This window comes from Notolepis coatsorum, assembly GCF_963971535.1.
Source record: "Notolepis coatsorum genome assembly, chromosome: 4".
Classification (NCBI taxonomy): Eukaryota; Metazoa; Chordata; class Actinopteri; order Aulopiformes; family Paralepididae; genus Notolepis; species Notolepis coatsorum.
The window spans coordinates 5,602,293-5,618,066 of record NC_140168.1 but is presented as its reverse complement, the minus strand read 5'-3'; the positions used below and the strand labels follow the sequence as shown (position 1 = coordinate 5,618,066).

General features: G+C 47.0%; 1 protein-coding gene across 1 annotated transcript in view; it reads right to left on the bottom strand.

The window, feature by feature from the left end:
- Positions 1 to 2,195: 2,195 nt before the first annotated feature.
- The window catches only part of chrng (cholinergic receptor, nicotinic, gamma), a 53,088-nt gene continuing 39,509 nt past the window's right edge, over positions 2,196 to 15,774 (bottom strand). The window contains exons 10-12 of the mRNA XM_084312864.1: positions 5,741 to 5,993; positions 3,953 to 4,086; positions 2,196 to 2,469 (exon numbers count right to left, since the gene is read on the bottom strand). Of these exons, the coding sequence (XP_084168990.1) occupies positions 2,284 to 2,469; positions 3,953 to 4,086; positions 5,741 to 5,993 (573 nt within the window). The 3' untranslated portion in view covers positions 2,196 to 2,283. The remainder of the gene's footprint in view (positions 2,470 to 3,952; positions 4,087 to 5,740; positions 5,994 to 15,774) is intronic.

The window sequence follows — 15,774 nt, the reverse complement described above, 5'->3', positions numbered from 1 at the left end:
GAGGGTGTGTTCTGGTGCTAGAGGGTGTGTTCTGGGGGTTGAGGTGGGGGCTAGATGGTGTGTTCTGGGCGTCGAGGTGGGGGCTAGAGGGTGTGTTCTGGTGCTAGAGGGTGTGTTCTGGGGGTTGAGGTGGGGGCTAGATGGTGTGTTCTGGGCGTCGAGGTGGGGGCTAGAGGGTGTGTTCTGGTGCTAGAGGGTGTGTTCTGGGGGTTGAGGTGGGGGCTAGATGGTGTGTTCTGGGGGTTGAGGTGGGGGCTAGAGGGTGTGTTCTGGTGCTAGAGGGTGTGTTCTGGGGGTTGAGGTGGGGCTAGATGGTGTCTCCCTAGAAGACATGAAGCCCTTGATCGTCAGAGATTCAGATTCAGATCATTCAGAGTTCACCACCAGCGTTGGGACACAAGAACATTGTAGAAAAATGTAACGTTTATTGATCAAGTGGTAAAACTGCTATGCACTACAATTCTCCATTCACATGTATGATCAACGACACAATAAAACAATATCACATAGTGAACATAAAGAAGAAGCCAAAAAGGCTAATGCCAAATAAAAATAAAAATACATTGCAACCATTCTGCTGAGCGCCGAAAAGCGGTAAACACGCCAAGAGCTCACTGACGGTGACGACACCGTGACCCGTATATATATACACCAAACTGTGTCTTTCTTCTGTCGTATAACGTGAACATGTTGTGTTAAAAACCAGCAGACACAGCTGCCTCCAGTATCCAGTACTGTGGTATAAAGTCCAGAGCAGATTCTTCATCATTACGACGAACGAACGAATGACCTCCACACAACCAGCAGTGAGCAGATATATTTCTTTTTTTAAGACATAAAGGTATAATAGTACGGAGTGTTCCTGCCACGCTGGATATCTTCTTCTTCTTCTTCAGTCTCTCTGGAAACCCCCCAGTCGTCATCTTCAGGGTCAAGGGTCAAGAAGTCCTCCCCTATCTCCGCTCTGGATGATGGGATGGCACACAGTAAATTTCGCAGAGTACATTTTACTCAAACTAGAGTACATTTTTACTTAAAGGGGAACTATTTTTACTATTTCTTTCACTATTCGGGCACTTTTACACAATTCCTGTGGAGTCTATGGAACACCTCTGTACGTTTTCTTTCTTTTGTATTTCTAATCAAGTACTCAAAAACAGCATTTTTCTACCTCGAGATCTTAAGCCGTTTTGAGGCTGGGCTCCAACCACTGTGTGGCCTGGTGGCTTATTGCTTAATAACAGCGGAGCAGTGCTGCCGTTGCTTCCGCGTTTTCCCTGATTGGCTGCGACACGCCCCGTGCAGGCGCAGAGCGGAGCGGCAGAGCTTGCGGCATTATGTAACCGCCCTAATCCGCCATGATTTTCATTCGGCGCTCAGCTCACCTGGCAACGCAGTGGTCCTGCGGTCCTGCGGTCCGTTGTTGACAAGTTCGAATCCCATAAATTTTTTTTTTTTTAACATGATTTTTTTTTTTAACATGTATTCTTTCGCCGGTTAAGGTTAGGCATGGTTAAGGTTAAGGTTAAGGTTAGGCATTGTTTCGGAGTTGGTTAAGGTTAGAACGGTTAAGTTTAGGCGCTGTTAAGGAGCTTAGAGAATGGCAATAGACAGCCTATTTCCGCACTGCCGCTCTCCCGCGTTGCCGCGGTCACATGGTCAAATTGTCACATTCTTGCACTGCTCCGCTGTTAAAAAGTAACACACGGCCTGGTGGCAACTGCCACACCAACTGCCACGTTATTATGCAGCTGAGAAACCTCTGACATCACAGATATGCACATTTTCAGACGACTCAGTTCAGTGAGAGGGTGAATATTGTGAGAGGAGGAGAAGAATTGGAAGAATGCGCCAATATGAGAATTAGAGACATAGGTCCTATATTAATATAAATCTACATGGCTAGGAAACAATGCTAAACACTGAAAAAGGCCATTTATAAGATAGTTCCCCTTTTTAAACTGAGTAAAATTGTACTCAGTTTGAGTAAAAATGTACTAAATTTTAGTAAAAATGTATTCTGCGAAATTGACTGTGAACTTGTGCCGTTTCCCCTCCAGGCTTGGCTCACCCCCAGACAGACAGGCTCACCTCCAGGCTTGGCTCACCCCCAGACAGACAGGCTCACCTCCAGGCTTGGCTCACCCCCAGACAGACAGGCTCACCTCCAGGCTTGGCTCGCCCCCAGACAGACAGACAGGCTCACCTCCAGGCTTGGCTCACCCCCAGACAGACAGACAGGCTCACCCGGCCCAGACAGTCTGCCCCCCCGAGTTTGTTCTCTCAGTGAGTGAGGTTCCCTACCGGAGGCAGGTACCTAAAGGGATCCCCGGGGAACGGTTCGGAGGGAGGCTCGTTGAAATGGCCCATCAGGAAGATTCCAATGGTCCCCGTGAAGAACACCAGCACCATGATGATGAAACACACTCTGTCAATCACCCGGGCCACCAGGAACCACTCTTCATTCTCCTGGAGGCGGGACAAAGGTGGAAGAGTGTGTTTATACATTTACATTTTACATTTAGTCATTTAGCTGAAACGCTTTTATCCAAAGCGACTTACAAGTTCTGTACGACAAGTCATCAGGAAGGAAGGGCACAACTCTATCAGCTGAGCAACAATGTTCATCAAAGTGTTGAGTGTTACAGTGTAGGTTAGTTTATTAGGACTAAGTGCATGACAGTAAGGTTAGTCAGGGTTAGATTTTTTAATTTTTTTTTAATTTTTCTTTATTATTATCATTTCAGATAATGGTTGAAGAAGTGAGTCTTTAGTCGACGGCGAAAGATTGGACGTGTTTCGGCTGCTGTCCTAACTGGGGTGGGTAGTTCATTCCACCATTGTGGGGCAAGGACTGAGAATAGGCGGCTTCTCCTTGATGACCCTCCCGGAGCTCAGATAGGAGGAGTAGGTCTGAGGCGGCCAGAAGATGCAGAGCGTAGGGGTCTTGAGGGTGTGTAGTTAGAGACCATCATTGACCGGAGGTAGGCGGGAGCGGTTCCCTTTGCCGCACGGTATGCCAGGTCGAGGGCCTTGAAGTGGATACGTGCAGCAATGGGGAGCCAGTGCAGGTCCCTAAGAAGTGTGTGTACTGTCTGTCTATAGTATCTACGTATCTATGTATCTATCTATCTAATAATAATAATAATAATAATAATAATAATAATAATAATAATAATAATAATAATAATAATATATTTGATTTGTAATGCGCTTTATAATTGTGGAGCAAATCCCAAAGCGAACATAAAAACTAGCAAGAGTAAAGGAAGAAAGAATAAAAAAAAATAGGCAAGACTAAAGCTATAGTAGCAAGGACTCAAAATAACACTAAAACTAGTAGCAGAGTAAGAGAAACATAGAATAAATAAAACTGGTAAAAGAACATAAGATGTGTGGAGCAAAAGAAATTGATAAAAATCAACAAAAGGCTCTATTAAAAAGATGAGTTTTGAGGCCCTTCTGTCTGTCTGTCTGTCTGTCTGTCTGTCTGTCTGTCCGTCCGTCCGTCCGTCCAGGGGTCTCAAACTCAATTTACCTGGGGGCCGCTGGAGGTAGAGTCTGGGTGAGGCTGGGCCGCATCAAATATTATATATGATTTAAAAAAAAAATTGCAAAATCAACTCTGCCTCTCTTTGTTAACTACAACAAGCAATGCCGTTTGTTATTTAAGACGAGGTCGGACTCGGCACTGACAGATTTGTGTTCATTGTGCTGCTTTTATAAAGCCTCAAACGACGGCTTACAATATTTCATGAAAGCAAAGTGTTTTGTTTGTCTAAGATTTTAAAAGGTTTAAACTTTACAACACTGAAAAAAGTTGAACAAAGTCGCATTAAAAATATCATCCAGCGGGCCGCGAGTTTGAGACCCCTGGTCTAGTTAATAATATATATCATATTATAGTTGTATTGCATGAAGTCACGTGACTAGAACATCAGGTGGTTCTTACACTCTGGAAGTTGTTGTGTTGGCGGGTGCCCTCCGCCAGGTGTTTGCAGGAGGCCACACACTGCCTCAGCTCCCGCGAGGCGCCGGCCAGACTGAAGCTAAGCTGCTCCGCCGAGCCCTCGTCCAAACCGTCATCTGAGGTCAAAGATCAACTCCATATTAAACATCCGTGACACAACCTCAACGCCCATTGATTGATTGATTGATTGATTGATTGATTGATTGATTGATTGAAAACACACAATACACACAATTGTTTTTTTATAATGTTTTTATTCTCTTTTTTTTTTTCCTTCTTTTTCCGTTTTTCTCCCGTCCCAGTGTCGTTATGCCAATTCCCAATCCCCTTCCTGGTCGTTGCGCACTCTACCCCCTACCGTCGGTCCGGGAGGGCAGAGACTATCACATGCTTCCTCCGACACATGTGTACGCAGCCCACCGCTTCTTTTCACCCGGCAGCGCGGACTCTCACTGGGGGGAGTGTAACGTGTGGAAGGGTCACACTACCTCCCTCCAGATCCTTTCCTCGCTGTGCAGGCGCCCCGACCGAACTGTAGGAGTCGCTGTTTACAACGACCAGGACCCACCCTCACCGGGTTTCCCACCCGCTGACACTGCCAATTGTGTCAGTATGGACGGTCGGCCAAGCCGGAGGCACCACAGCTGGATTCGATCCCACTGACTCTGTGGTGGTAGGCAGACGCTTAGTCCGCTGCGCTACCCGGCCGCAATACACACAATTGTTAAGGGGATGCAGACCAGAGAAAGACTTTCGTCTTGTTTACATCAGGGTCCCCCCATTTTCAATTCATAGTGACATTTATGACATACACAATATACAGATATACAGATATAAAAATATAATCGAATCATCTAATTTAAACTACCGTACTTTTCTGACTATAAACCGCGGCTTTTCCCCCCATTTTTCGACCCTGCGGCTTATATAACGGTGCGGCTTATATGTGGACAAAACCCGAAAATCGAAATATTGCTTTTTTTACTGCATTGAAATGTTATTTATCTGTTCCCTTATTTACTTAATACAACTTGTAAATGAGTTAATTCTTGTTATTATGCACCACCACCCACAGAATCGAGAAAGAGCAATCAATCTGTCAATCCTTTCCGTGTCGGGGTTATATATGATGCCAAGTCTACATCATATTGGTTGTTTATAGCACACCAACATCTGATTTAATGTGATGGAAGAAGTGAAATGTGAGGTTTCCCGTGTTGAGTCAAATTAAGCCGCAGGCTCCACTCCTTTATTATGGTAATTAAACATTAAAACACATGCGGCTTATAGTCCAGTGCGGTTTATATATATATGTACACATCATTCAATTTAGCTGCTGCGGCTTATAGTCAGGTGCGGCTTATAGTGCGAAAAGTACGGTAATCATGTCATTTATGACATACATGACATACAGGTATACAGTACTGTTACATTTCGCTGCTGTCGGGACAAAACCTCATAACTCCAAAAACCCAACTTTTCAGCAGATGAAAAAAACGAACACAGATTTGAGCGTGAATAGAGTTAGGAGGTTTAGACAGATGATCGGTTTAATGCTTTCCCATTGTTTAAACTTTGTAAAACCCACACACACATATGGAGGATGATCTACGGAGTTGATTTATATAATAAAAAAAAAATTAAAAAAATGGAGTTATGAGGTTTTGTCCCGACAGCAGCGATTTGTGACATACAAGATATGCAAACATACAGTACTGTTAAACATCACGGGCCCCTCGCGGCGGCGCGTTTCGTACAAAAAACACTTACGTATCTTCTCCAGTATTGATTTCACGAGGCCGTTCCGCTCTCTGAGCTTGGCGAACATGAGTTCCGACCGGGCGGTTTTCATCACGTATTCCTCCGCCTTGACGATGAGGCCCAGGGAGCTGCGTCGCCTGCAGGTTGAGTTCCCCACCGGAGTGCCGCCGCGGCCGCTGCCTGCTTCCGAGGCGTCGTCTCTGGGGGGCGTCCAGGGCACCATCTGCATCCGCAGCAGTCGAGGCAGGATGTTGAGAAGGATCTGAGGACCGTCACATCGTCACGTATTGTCCTCGTGCAGCACAAACAGGGGTGTAAAAAGTACCCAGAAATGATACCTAAGTGCTTTCTGATTATCTCTTACAGGATGACCTCCTTGACCCTAATCAGTCTGGCTTCAGGACTGGCCACTCCACAGAAACGGCCCTCATTGCGGTCACAGAGGCGCTTCACTTAGCAAAAGCGAAAAGGCCTCTCCTCTGTCCTGATTGCTTAATTATTTAAGGTAACCAACTTGCGTCTAGCCACGCCCACGCGGCGACGCGGCAGCGGAGCTCTGCCGCGGCATTATGTAGCCGTAATTCCCCCTCAGTTAGCTCAACTGCTTTGCCGCCTTGCTGTGGATCCTGCGGTGCGTTGGTGACAAGTTCGAATCCCTTCAATTTTATTTTCTTTATTTCTTTTTTAACGTGCATTCTTTCGCCGGTTAAGTTTAGGCATTGTTTCGGAGTTGGTTAAGGTTAGGGTTAAGGTTAGGCATTGTTTCGGAGTTGGTTAAGGTTAGAAGGGTTAAGTTTAGGCGCTGTTTCGGAGTTGGTTAAGGTTAGAGTTTGTCGCAGAGAATGGCAATAGAATGCAGCCTATTTCCGCACTGCCGCTCTCTCGCGCTGCCGCGGTCACATGGGCGTCGTGGCCAATCAGAGAAACGCTGAACACAAGTTGGTTGCCTAAAATATTGACGCATCCTGATTCTCCTAGATCTATCTGCAGCCTTCGACACAGTCAACCACCAGATCCTCCTCGCGGCCCTCGCAGGAATGGGAGTGGCTGGAACTGCGCTGACATGGCTGTCATCATACCTCAATGACCGCTCCTACCAAGTGTCATGGAGAGGGACCCTGTCGGCCACCCGCCACCCTGCGGACGGGTGTCCCCCAGGGCTCGGTCCTAGGACCCCTTCTCTTCTCCCTCTACACTAAATCACTGGGTAACATTATCACGTCTCATGGCTTCTCGTATCATTGTTATGCCGATGATACTCAACTCTTCCTCTCCTTCCCTCCCTCAGATATCCACGTCTCTGAGCGGATCTCGGCCTGTCTGTCCGACATCTCCACCTGGATGACGACCAACCACCTCAAACTGAACCTAAGCAAAACAGAATTGCTCCACCTGCCGGCCAAATCCTCCCCCCTGACCGACCTTTCCATCACAGTCGAGAATGCAGCTGTGACCACGTCCCCGACCGCCAAGAACCTTGGTGTCGTCCTCGACGACCAGTTGAACTTCTCTGCTCACATCGCAGCGACAACCAGAACCTGCCGATTCCTCCTGAGCAACGTCAGAAGGATCCGCCCCTTCCTGACAAAAGAAACCACCCAACTCCTCGTCCAATCAACAGTCATCTCCCGCCTCGACTACTGCAACGCACTGCTCGCTGGCCTCCCGGCCACCGCCACCAAGCCTCTTCAACTCATTCAAAACGCAGCGGCCCGCCTGATCTCAAACCTACCGAAGTCGGCCCATGTCACCCCACTTCTTAGGGACCTGCACTGGCTCCCCATTGCTGCACGAATCCGCTTCAAGGCCCTCGACCTAGCATACCGTGCGGCAAAGGGAACCGCTCCCGCCTACCTCCGGTCAATGGTCTCTAACTACACACCATCAACACCCCTACGCTCTGCATCTTCTGGCCGCCTCAGACCTACTCCTATCCAAGCTCCCGGAGGGTCATCAAAGAGAAGCCGCCTATTCTCAGTCCTTGCCCCACAATGGTGGAATGAACTACCCACCCCAGTTAGGACAGCCGAATCCCGTCCAATCTTTCGCCGTCGACTAAAGACGCACTTCTTCAACCATTATCTGAAATAATGAAAAAAACTAAAAAAAACTAACCCTGTCCTGCACCTGTCCTAATAAACTAACCTACACTGTAACACGCAACACTTTGATGAACATTGTTACTCAGCTGATAGAGTTGTACCCTTCCTGATGACTTGTCGTACAGAACTTGTAAGTAGCTTTGGATAAAGCGTCAGCTAAATCAAAGTCGGGGTCGCGACCCAAATGTGGGCCGCGAGCAGCCACGGGAGGGCCGCGAGATGATTCCCAACATTTTTTTTTTTTTTTTTGTCAGGCCACTGAACTTAGAAGCAGGCCAGGACAGTGTTTCTAGTTGTATTCTAAAATTCTATTCTATTGTATTCTAAAATGTCACTATATGGTTTTATATTAACTTAATAAATAAACAAAAACGAAAAATCTACTTATTTCAACGAACATTTCAAACTAAATAACAGATTATGCACATAAAACGCTGAAAACAACCGAAGCAACAATAGTATTTTAATGAGGCTATTATTATTATCATTATTATTTTGCAACAAGTTAGCCCTCTCATAAATAGCACATATAAATTAATAACTAACTTGAACTAACTTAATAGGGTTGAAGTGATATTTGGCTTAAAAAATCGGTCGCCTGGCAAAAAAAAAAGAAAAAAAAGCCTGACGATGTGCATTGGGCCGCGGCTCTCTGACGCCTTATTTTCTGGGTCCCGGCCTGAAAAGTTTGGGAACCCCTGAGCTAAATGACTAAATGTACATGTAAGTGAAAGTATGGGTAGGGGAGAACGGGGGATGTTGTCACACGGGTAGGTTGTCACATTCATTATATTTCACCACCAGAGGGTCCTGTCTCCCATACTTTGGTATTTAAATGTCCAGAATTGGGGTCAGAGTTCACCTACATTGTCATCTTTGGAGTGAAACAGCTGAACTTGAGGTGAGAGGACTTTTTGTGTTTTTCATGTCCATTTGTAAATATTCCGCACCTTAGTATTTTTCTTCTAGGCTTTTACACAATTGGTTTATAATGAAACAAATATTATTATTATTAAAAGTGTGAAGGGATAGCTATAGTTTAGATTGTTGTTAGCTAGCTAACTAGTTGTTAGATGGCTGTTAGCCTTGATGCTATCAAGACATTCCAGTTGGGGTTGGTTGTCACATGTTGTGTAGGCTATTATTGTTAGGCCGATTTACTGTGTTCTTATTTTGTTATATAGGATGGCCTAAAGATGTGTTTCCTGTTTATGTTCATGTTAAGATGCATTAAGTTATGTATTTGTCAACTTGTCAATGCAATTCAACTTTCAAAATTAGTTCTGCCTTCTTTTTAAGATTTTTCCCATTAAAACACATGGTGACAACCAACCCCATAGTGTGTGACAACCATCCCCATGATGGGGTTGGTTGTCACAATGTGTCAGAGTGTCTTTGATAGGTGATTAACTCTTTGTTACAATACGTTGGGAAATGAGAGGGATACACATTTCAAGCCAACATCTTAAGCTTCAATTTAATGTAAGAATGACTATTGAAAGATGTTTTGATGATGAGCAATTCACACTAGAGTAAAAAGTGTGACAACTATCCCTGTTCTCCCCTACACACTTGAGTAAAAGTAAAAAAGTTTCTACTTTTAAATGTACTTAAGTACTAAAAAGTAAAAATAAAAACCTTTTTTATGACTGTCTTATTCTTCTGATAGCAGGTGTTTAATCAAAGATCCCCGCTTTCTAGTCTTGCACAAGGACCAATCAGCATGGGTATGGGCGGGTACATTTTCCATTGATGGGGATTTGATTGGCTGTTTTTAAATAAAGCGCGGCCGCAGGATTAATAACGTTAACGTTAGTTCAGCCAGAGAAACAAATAATATACTAATTAAAATGGTTGGACCTGTGAGATTTGTACTTTGTACTTTGTAGGTCTGCATTTTAAATGTAAGGAGTCGAAGTATGTATTTTTTTGTCATCATGCAGCACAATGAAAAGAAGTTTGGCATCCAACCAGAGTGCAATTGTGGGTTAGGTTTGTAGGCAGGTGGGTGGGTGGTTATGTATTATTATGTACGCAGTATATATGCATGTATGTACTGTGTGTATGTATGTTTGTATTAACACATATCTTTTGAATGTATTACTGGTATCTTTTATAATAATATGTTTATTTTTGTATGTTTGATTTTACAAAACAGGGGAAGTTCTCGATAAGCCCCTAGGCTTCTAAACTTCTCCTATACACAATATGGTTATGTATTTTTTTTTTTACTTTTGTTTAACTCTTTGTGTTAATAAATAAATACAAAAAAATACAAACACAGCAGCACTCTATAACTAGCTATTTGGGATGAAAGTGGGGCGGGGGAGGGATGACCAGGTGAGGGGTGGGGGAAGGAGGGTACAGGGGGGGAGGGAGGTGTTAACAAAAGGCGATGAAAGGAAAGGAAATCTAATTAGCTGTGCCTCTAGCAGCTACCATACCAGGTCCACAAGATGGCTACTTTAAAAATAACCAGAGAATAAACACTGAACTAGGAAGAACAGCTTTTTCAAGCTTCGCACCTTGGGTATGGAATGGGCTACAGGACTATATCCACTTAGATACCCTGGTCTCTCTCGGCTAATTTAAATCTGTATTACATAACTTCCTACAAGAAGAATGTCGCTGCTTTCTGTAGTCGGGTCCCAACTGCAAAACTGCAAAATAATAGCTTCTATCCCCAGGCCATCAGGCTGCTCAACGAACAATAAACACTATGCAACAACCATCAAATGCACACAGCACACACATCCAGGGGTGTAGCTCCATATTCTGGGCCCCATGAAATAATGTATTTGTAGGCCCCCAGTGAATGCGAGCGCGCGTAAGCGGATTTTTTTTTGGCCATTTTTTTATTGATGAAAACGCATAATATGGTTTTTACCTATACATTCGGATCAGCAGTTCAGCACCTGCACTGTTGGTGGGTGAGCCTAGTAAAGGATGTCGCATTGCGTTCATCTTCAATGAATGGACCAATGCAATAGTCTACCAAAGCCCCCCCTCTCTCTCTATATATCTCACACACACACACACACACACACACACACACACACACACACACACACACACACACACACACACACACACACACACACACACACACTTCAGAAACAAACATAGTATCAATGAGAGCATCAATAATACACCTGAGTGATGTTTTTTTTTTTTTGGGCCCCCCCCCCCCCCCAGTGCTGGGCCCTTGGAATCATCCTAAGCTACCCCCCCCCCCCCCCCCCAGCTACGCCCCTGCACACATCCACACGCACACACTCACTTTAAACAAACAACACACTGCAGCACCCACTCTCCACACTTTAGAACACCTAAACACACTTTATATTTATTGGCAAAGGATTTGCACTACAACTCGTACACCTTACTGTAAATTGTACCTAAATTGTACCTCATCCCATTTCTGCTTTGCACTATATAGTATTGTATATTAGTACTGTTGTGAAGGGCCAGATTAAACCGAATATATATATTTATTTATATATATATATTTAATTGTATTTGTATATTCTCTAATATTCCCTGATATCCCTTGTATATTCCTTGTACAATATGCATTGAATATCCATTCTAGCCTACTGAACATCCCATAATAGTCTCCATTCTACTATTGGTCGAGACCTTGGTGCCAGGCTGCCATACCCCTCAGACCCAGTTCAAACGTACCGCTCGACATGTACGAACAAGTCCTAGTTCCGCGTAGGAATTTGGCTACCGCACCACTGATGGGACTATTTGTTCATAGTGCGTATATATACTGCGCTACTAAAGTAGGACTTTCTTTTCAGTCCAGTTTCTTACCCTCCAATAGAGTCACAGACGTAAAGCCTCCCCGCGACGCCACGTGTGGGAGTAAGGCCAAGTTCGCCTACCATCGGTATTGAGACATTGTGTATATTAATATTTGAATAGTCATATTTGGCACTATATCGTCGAGTTGGACGTAGTCTATTAAGCTAATAATAGTCTGTTAATATATAGTGCTTCGTGCGGTGAGAATACTACCGTAGTCAGTACCCCATCGTTTCGGGCAGAGAACTGGCTGCTTACCCAGAGTGGTTGACCCTATGTGAAGCTGCACCCGAGGAGCCCCAGAGCCGACGAGCGAGTGGACCTGTATACCGGATTATTCTACCGACGACAGCCCGCCTTCCCAGGCACGGATTATGCTTTGGATACTTTGATTATTCCATGGATAAAGACCCCCGACACTGCCGTGTGTTGGAACCCCCCCCCCTGGAGAGGACGCAAGGTGAGGAGACGCTCTGCAAGACGAGGTCGCTTCACGTCTCTCCCCCGTGGACCGGAGAGAGCCGGCCCACAAAGAGTCCACCTGCTTTCATCTGTGGTCCAAGGATCGCCGGCGCATTGAACGGCACTACAGTGGGTTCACCTGGGATACCCTTGGCCGGACGAGGCAGCCGGATTCTACCCCCCCCCCCCCCTCCTACTCCTGTCGGCTTACAAGCGACCGGATTAACCCCCTCTAGTGTATCTAGTATAATCATTAAAGTATCATTGCTGTTATTCCTTAACTATTCCAGGTCGTATATTTACCACCTGCGCCTTCAGAGATTGGACATTCTCTATTGATATACCGACGAATACTCCTTGCCATAAAAGTGCATACTATTTCAATTCATAAATGTAATTAAGTGATTAAGTGCTTATTCTACACACCATCGCTGTGTAGAAATAAAGACCTGTTTCTAATTCGTACATTTGTGTTGGATCCGTTTCATCTACGTGAGAGTGTTCATGATAATATATTTATGCCGTGTACTGGGTGGCCGAATATTAAGTACAAAGGTAGTGGTAGTAAGTATCATATCTAGTAATACAGTCAGGGAATTGTACCCCTCAGTTACAATTGGTCCTTCGAGCCGGAGGGTAATTAGTGTAATATTAATATAGTGTTATTAATATTGAAATGGCCTATGATGAACACTCCACAAAACGATCCTCCTAACCAACGCCCGCAGCGCGAACGACGGCTCCCTCAGTACTTAGAGGCTTACGCTGTCAGTCAACAACCTAGTCTTCTACTAACAGTAAACGCGGTAAAACTAGAAAGTAAAAGTATGTCTAACCCCAACGCCCAGACTACCCCGACCATAGAGGCCCCTACGGGTTCTAATGTAACTGACCAAGTTCACGGTGGGGACCAGTGGGAACCAGACATGACTTCACACCCCGCCAGTACTGAAGAAGTAGTCCCCGATGAGTCCCGGGAGGAATACAACGCTACCGAGAGAGAACTCAGCACGGAAGAAGACGGGGAGAGCACCGTGGAGATAGAGCTCCAAGGCTCCGCAAGGAGTACCCCGAGGGAAGGCTCCCCTATACAACCGCCTTCTCCCAGCGAGGCAGAGAGGACCCTACAGCAGGCCTTCCTTATCAGCCTGAACGCCGCTGCTGAACACGACCGACTGCAGATCCAGCAGCGAAGCGAACACGAGCAGATACGTCTAGAAATAAGACGCATTCAGATGGAAGAGAATGTGGCCCGAGAACGAGCCGGTGCTCAACGGGATGCAGCGCGCGACAGACAGCAGTCGCAACTAATAGAACAGCTGATCAGACGGACAACACCCTCTCCCTCCGCCAGAGGCTCCAGGAACTCGTCTAGACACACCTCCAGGGCGGCATCCCCTAGCCGAGTAAACAACCCTGAACTTGACCAACAGACGAGGTCTATACCCCCCACAGACCACCTCCCCCCACCGGTCCAAGCGAGACCTAGCAACCGGGAAGGAGCAGCATATCCTGTGGAGAGGCTAAACCAGAGACTACAAGCACTGGATGACCTAACTGAAGACGAAGAGGAAGAGGAGGAGAACCACGCCCGACGACAGCACAGTACTCTACCGGACCAGGAGGTCCGGTACAGCCCAGGCTATACTCCCGCGGAGCTGCGCTACAGACCCCCGACTCTATACACGGGTGAGCACGACGCACGACCCGCACCGAGGAACAGCACCTGGACAAGCGGGCCATGGTACACTGCCGGTACCAGCCCATACCAAGGAGCGGGAGGAGACTCGCCTAGGAGGCCTCTCCCCCAACGCTCGCCGATGTATCCACAGTCAGCGTCATACATTGGCACGCCTATGGTACCCGACTTCACCCAAGAGAACCGGGCCCAGTATACAGAACTCCGCATGTGTCTGGAGACCATGTTGGTGGATGTATTGGATGAACGCCACAAATACGCCATCCTACTGAAGCACTTAAAGGTACCCCGCGCACATAATATAGCGCTCGCCTACGCGACTTCCACCACCCCATACACAGCAGCGCTGGTAGCATTGGACCAGAGGTATGGGCGCATATGGGATTACGTGATCCAGGAGATCCGACACATCGACCGCTTACCCCCAGCAATAGACAATCGAGCACTGGACGACCTGTCCATCAGAGTGCAGTCCTTGGTAGGGATGTTGGGAGCGCAAAGAGAGAAGGGGAGGCATGAACTTTACGCCAACTCAAATGTGGAAAGGATCCTGGAGAAGCTGCCGCCCGCTCGTCAGGAGCGCTTTAGGCGGCAGAGGGACCACAGAGACCCGAATGGCCCCGAACCGAACCTCCTCGATCTAGCAGACTTCCTGGCGAGAGAAGTCAGCAGCCTACGGCTAGATACATTCGGACGGAGCACCCCTGGCTCCAGAGAAGAAACCAGACGACTAAATGATGGAAGAAGATCGGTGACTGTGATGCACCAATCGGAGTCAGTACCGAGCAGCAGGAGCCACAGTACCCCCTCCAGAACGGAGAAGTGGAAGATAGTGTGCCCCTACTGTGAGAAAGAACACTGGCTAGCGCAATGTGACTCCTTCCCCAAGCTGAACGCGGAGGAAGCAGGTCAATGGATAAAGTCCAACAAGCGCTGTTTTCGCTGTGCGCGCTCACACATGGCAGCCGAATGCCGCTTATAGAAAAGGTGCACCAAGTGCGATGGAGCCCATCTGGACATACTTCACGACAGTAACAGACGGCGCCCTTCACCTGCACCATCCAGCCGCAAAGCGAGCGTCATGTACATCGATCCCGCCAGCAGCAGTGGAGCCCGAGTACTCCTAAAAGTAGTGCGTGTGACACTAAGCTACCAGAATAAAGTCCTGGACACTTACGCCGTCCTCGATGACGGGTCAGAGAAGACCCTGCTGCTCGCCTCCGCTGCGGCCCAGCTAGGGCTGCGGGGAAGCGAAACCCAAATGACAATTCGGACAATAAGACGAGATTTGAAGACGATAAAGGGCGAGAATGTCTCATTCTCTATCGCAGCAAGCGGCCAGCCTGAGCGACGGTACCAGATTGCAGACGCTTTCACCAGCCAAGAAATAGGACTGTCGCGGTACACATACCCCGTCGCCAAGCTGATGGAGAAATATGCACATCTGCGCAAGTTACCGATCCCGCTCATAGACAATGCTATGCCGACCCTGTTGATAGGCTCCGACCATGCAGACCTCATTGTCCCGATAGACCGGGTTCATACCGGACCCCGAGGCTGCCCTGCAGCAGTCGAGACCCGTTTGGGATGGACTCTCCAAGGCCCGCTCGCCAAATCTCTCAACCGAAGTACAGCCACTAGATGTCTCCACTCCCGAGTCACAGAGGGAGAAACCGCACTCCTGCAACACGTAGAGCGGCTATGGACCTTAGAACAAATGCCCTTTAAGAACGGAAAGAAAGACATTCGCTCTAAAGATGACATTTACGCCATTCACCTCCTCGAGACAGGGACCAAGAGAGTCCCGGTCAACGGCGTGTTGAGATACGCCACGCCACTCCTGCGGCGAGAAGGAATGCCTACTTTCCACGCCAAGACAGACGCCACAGAACGGTACCTGCTGAACACGGAGCGGCGCTTAGCCAAGAACCCCGCCCAAGAGGGTGTGTACCGCGCTGAGATTGAGAAGC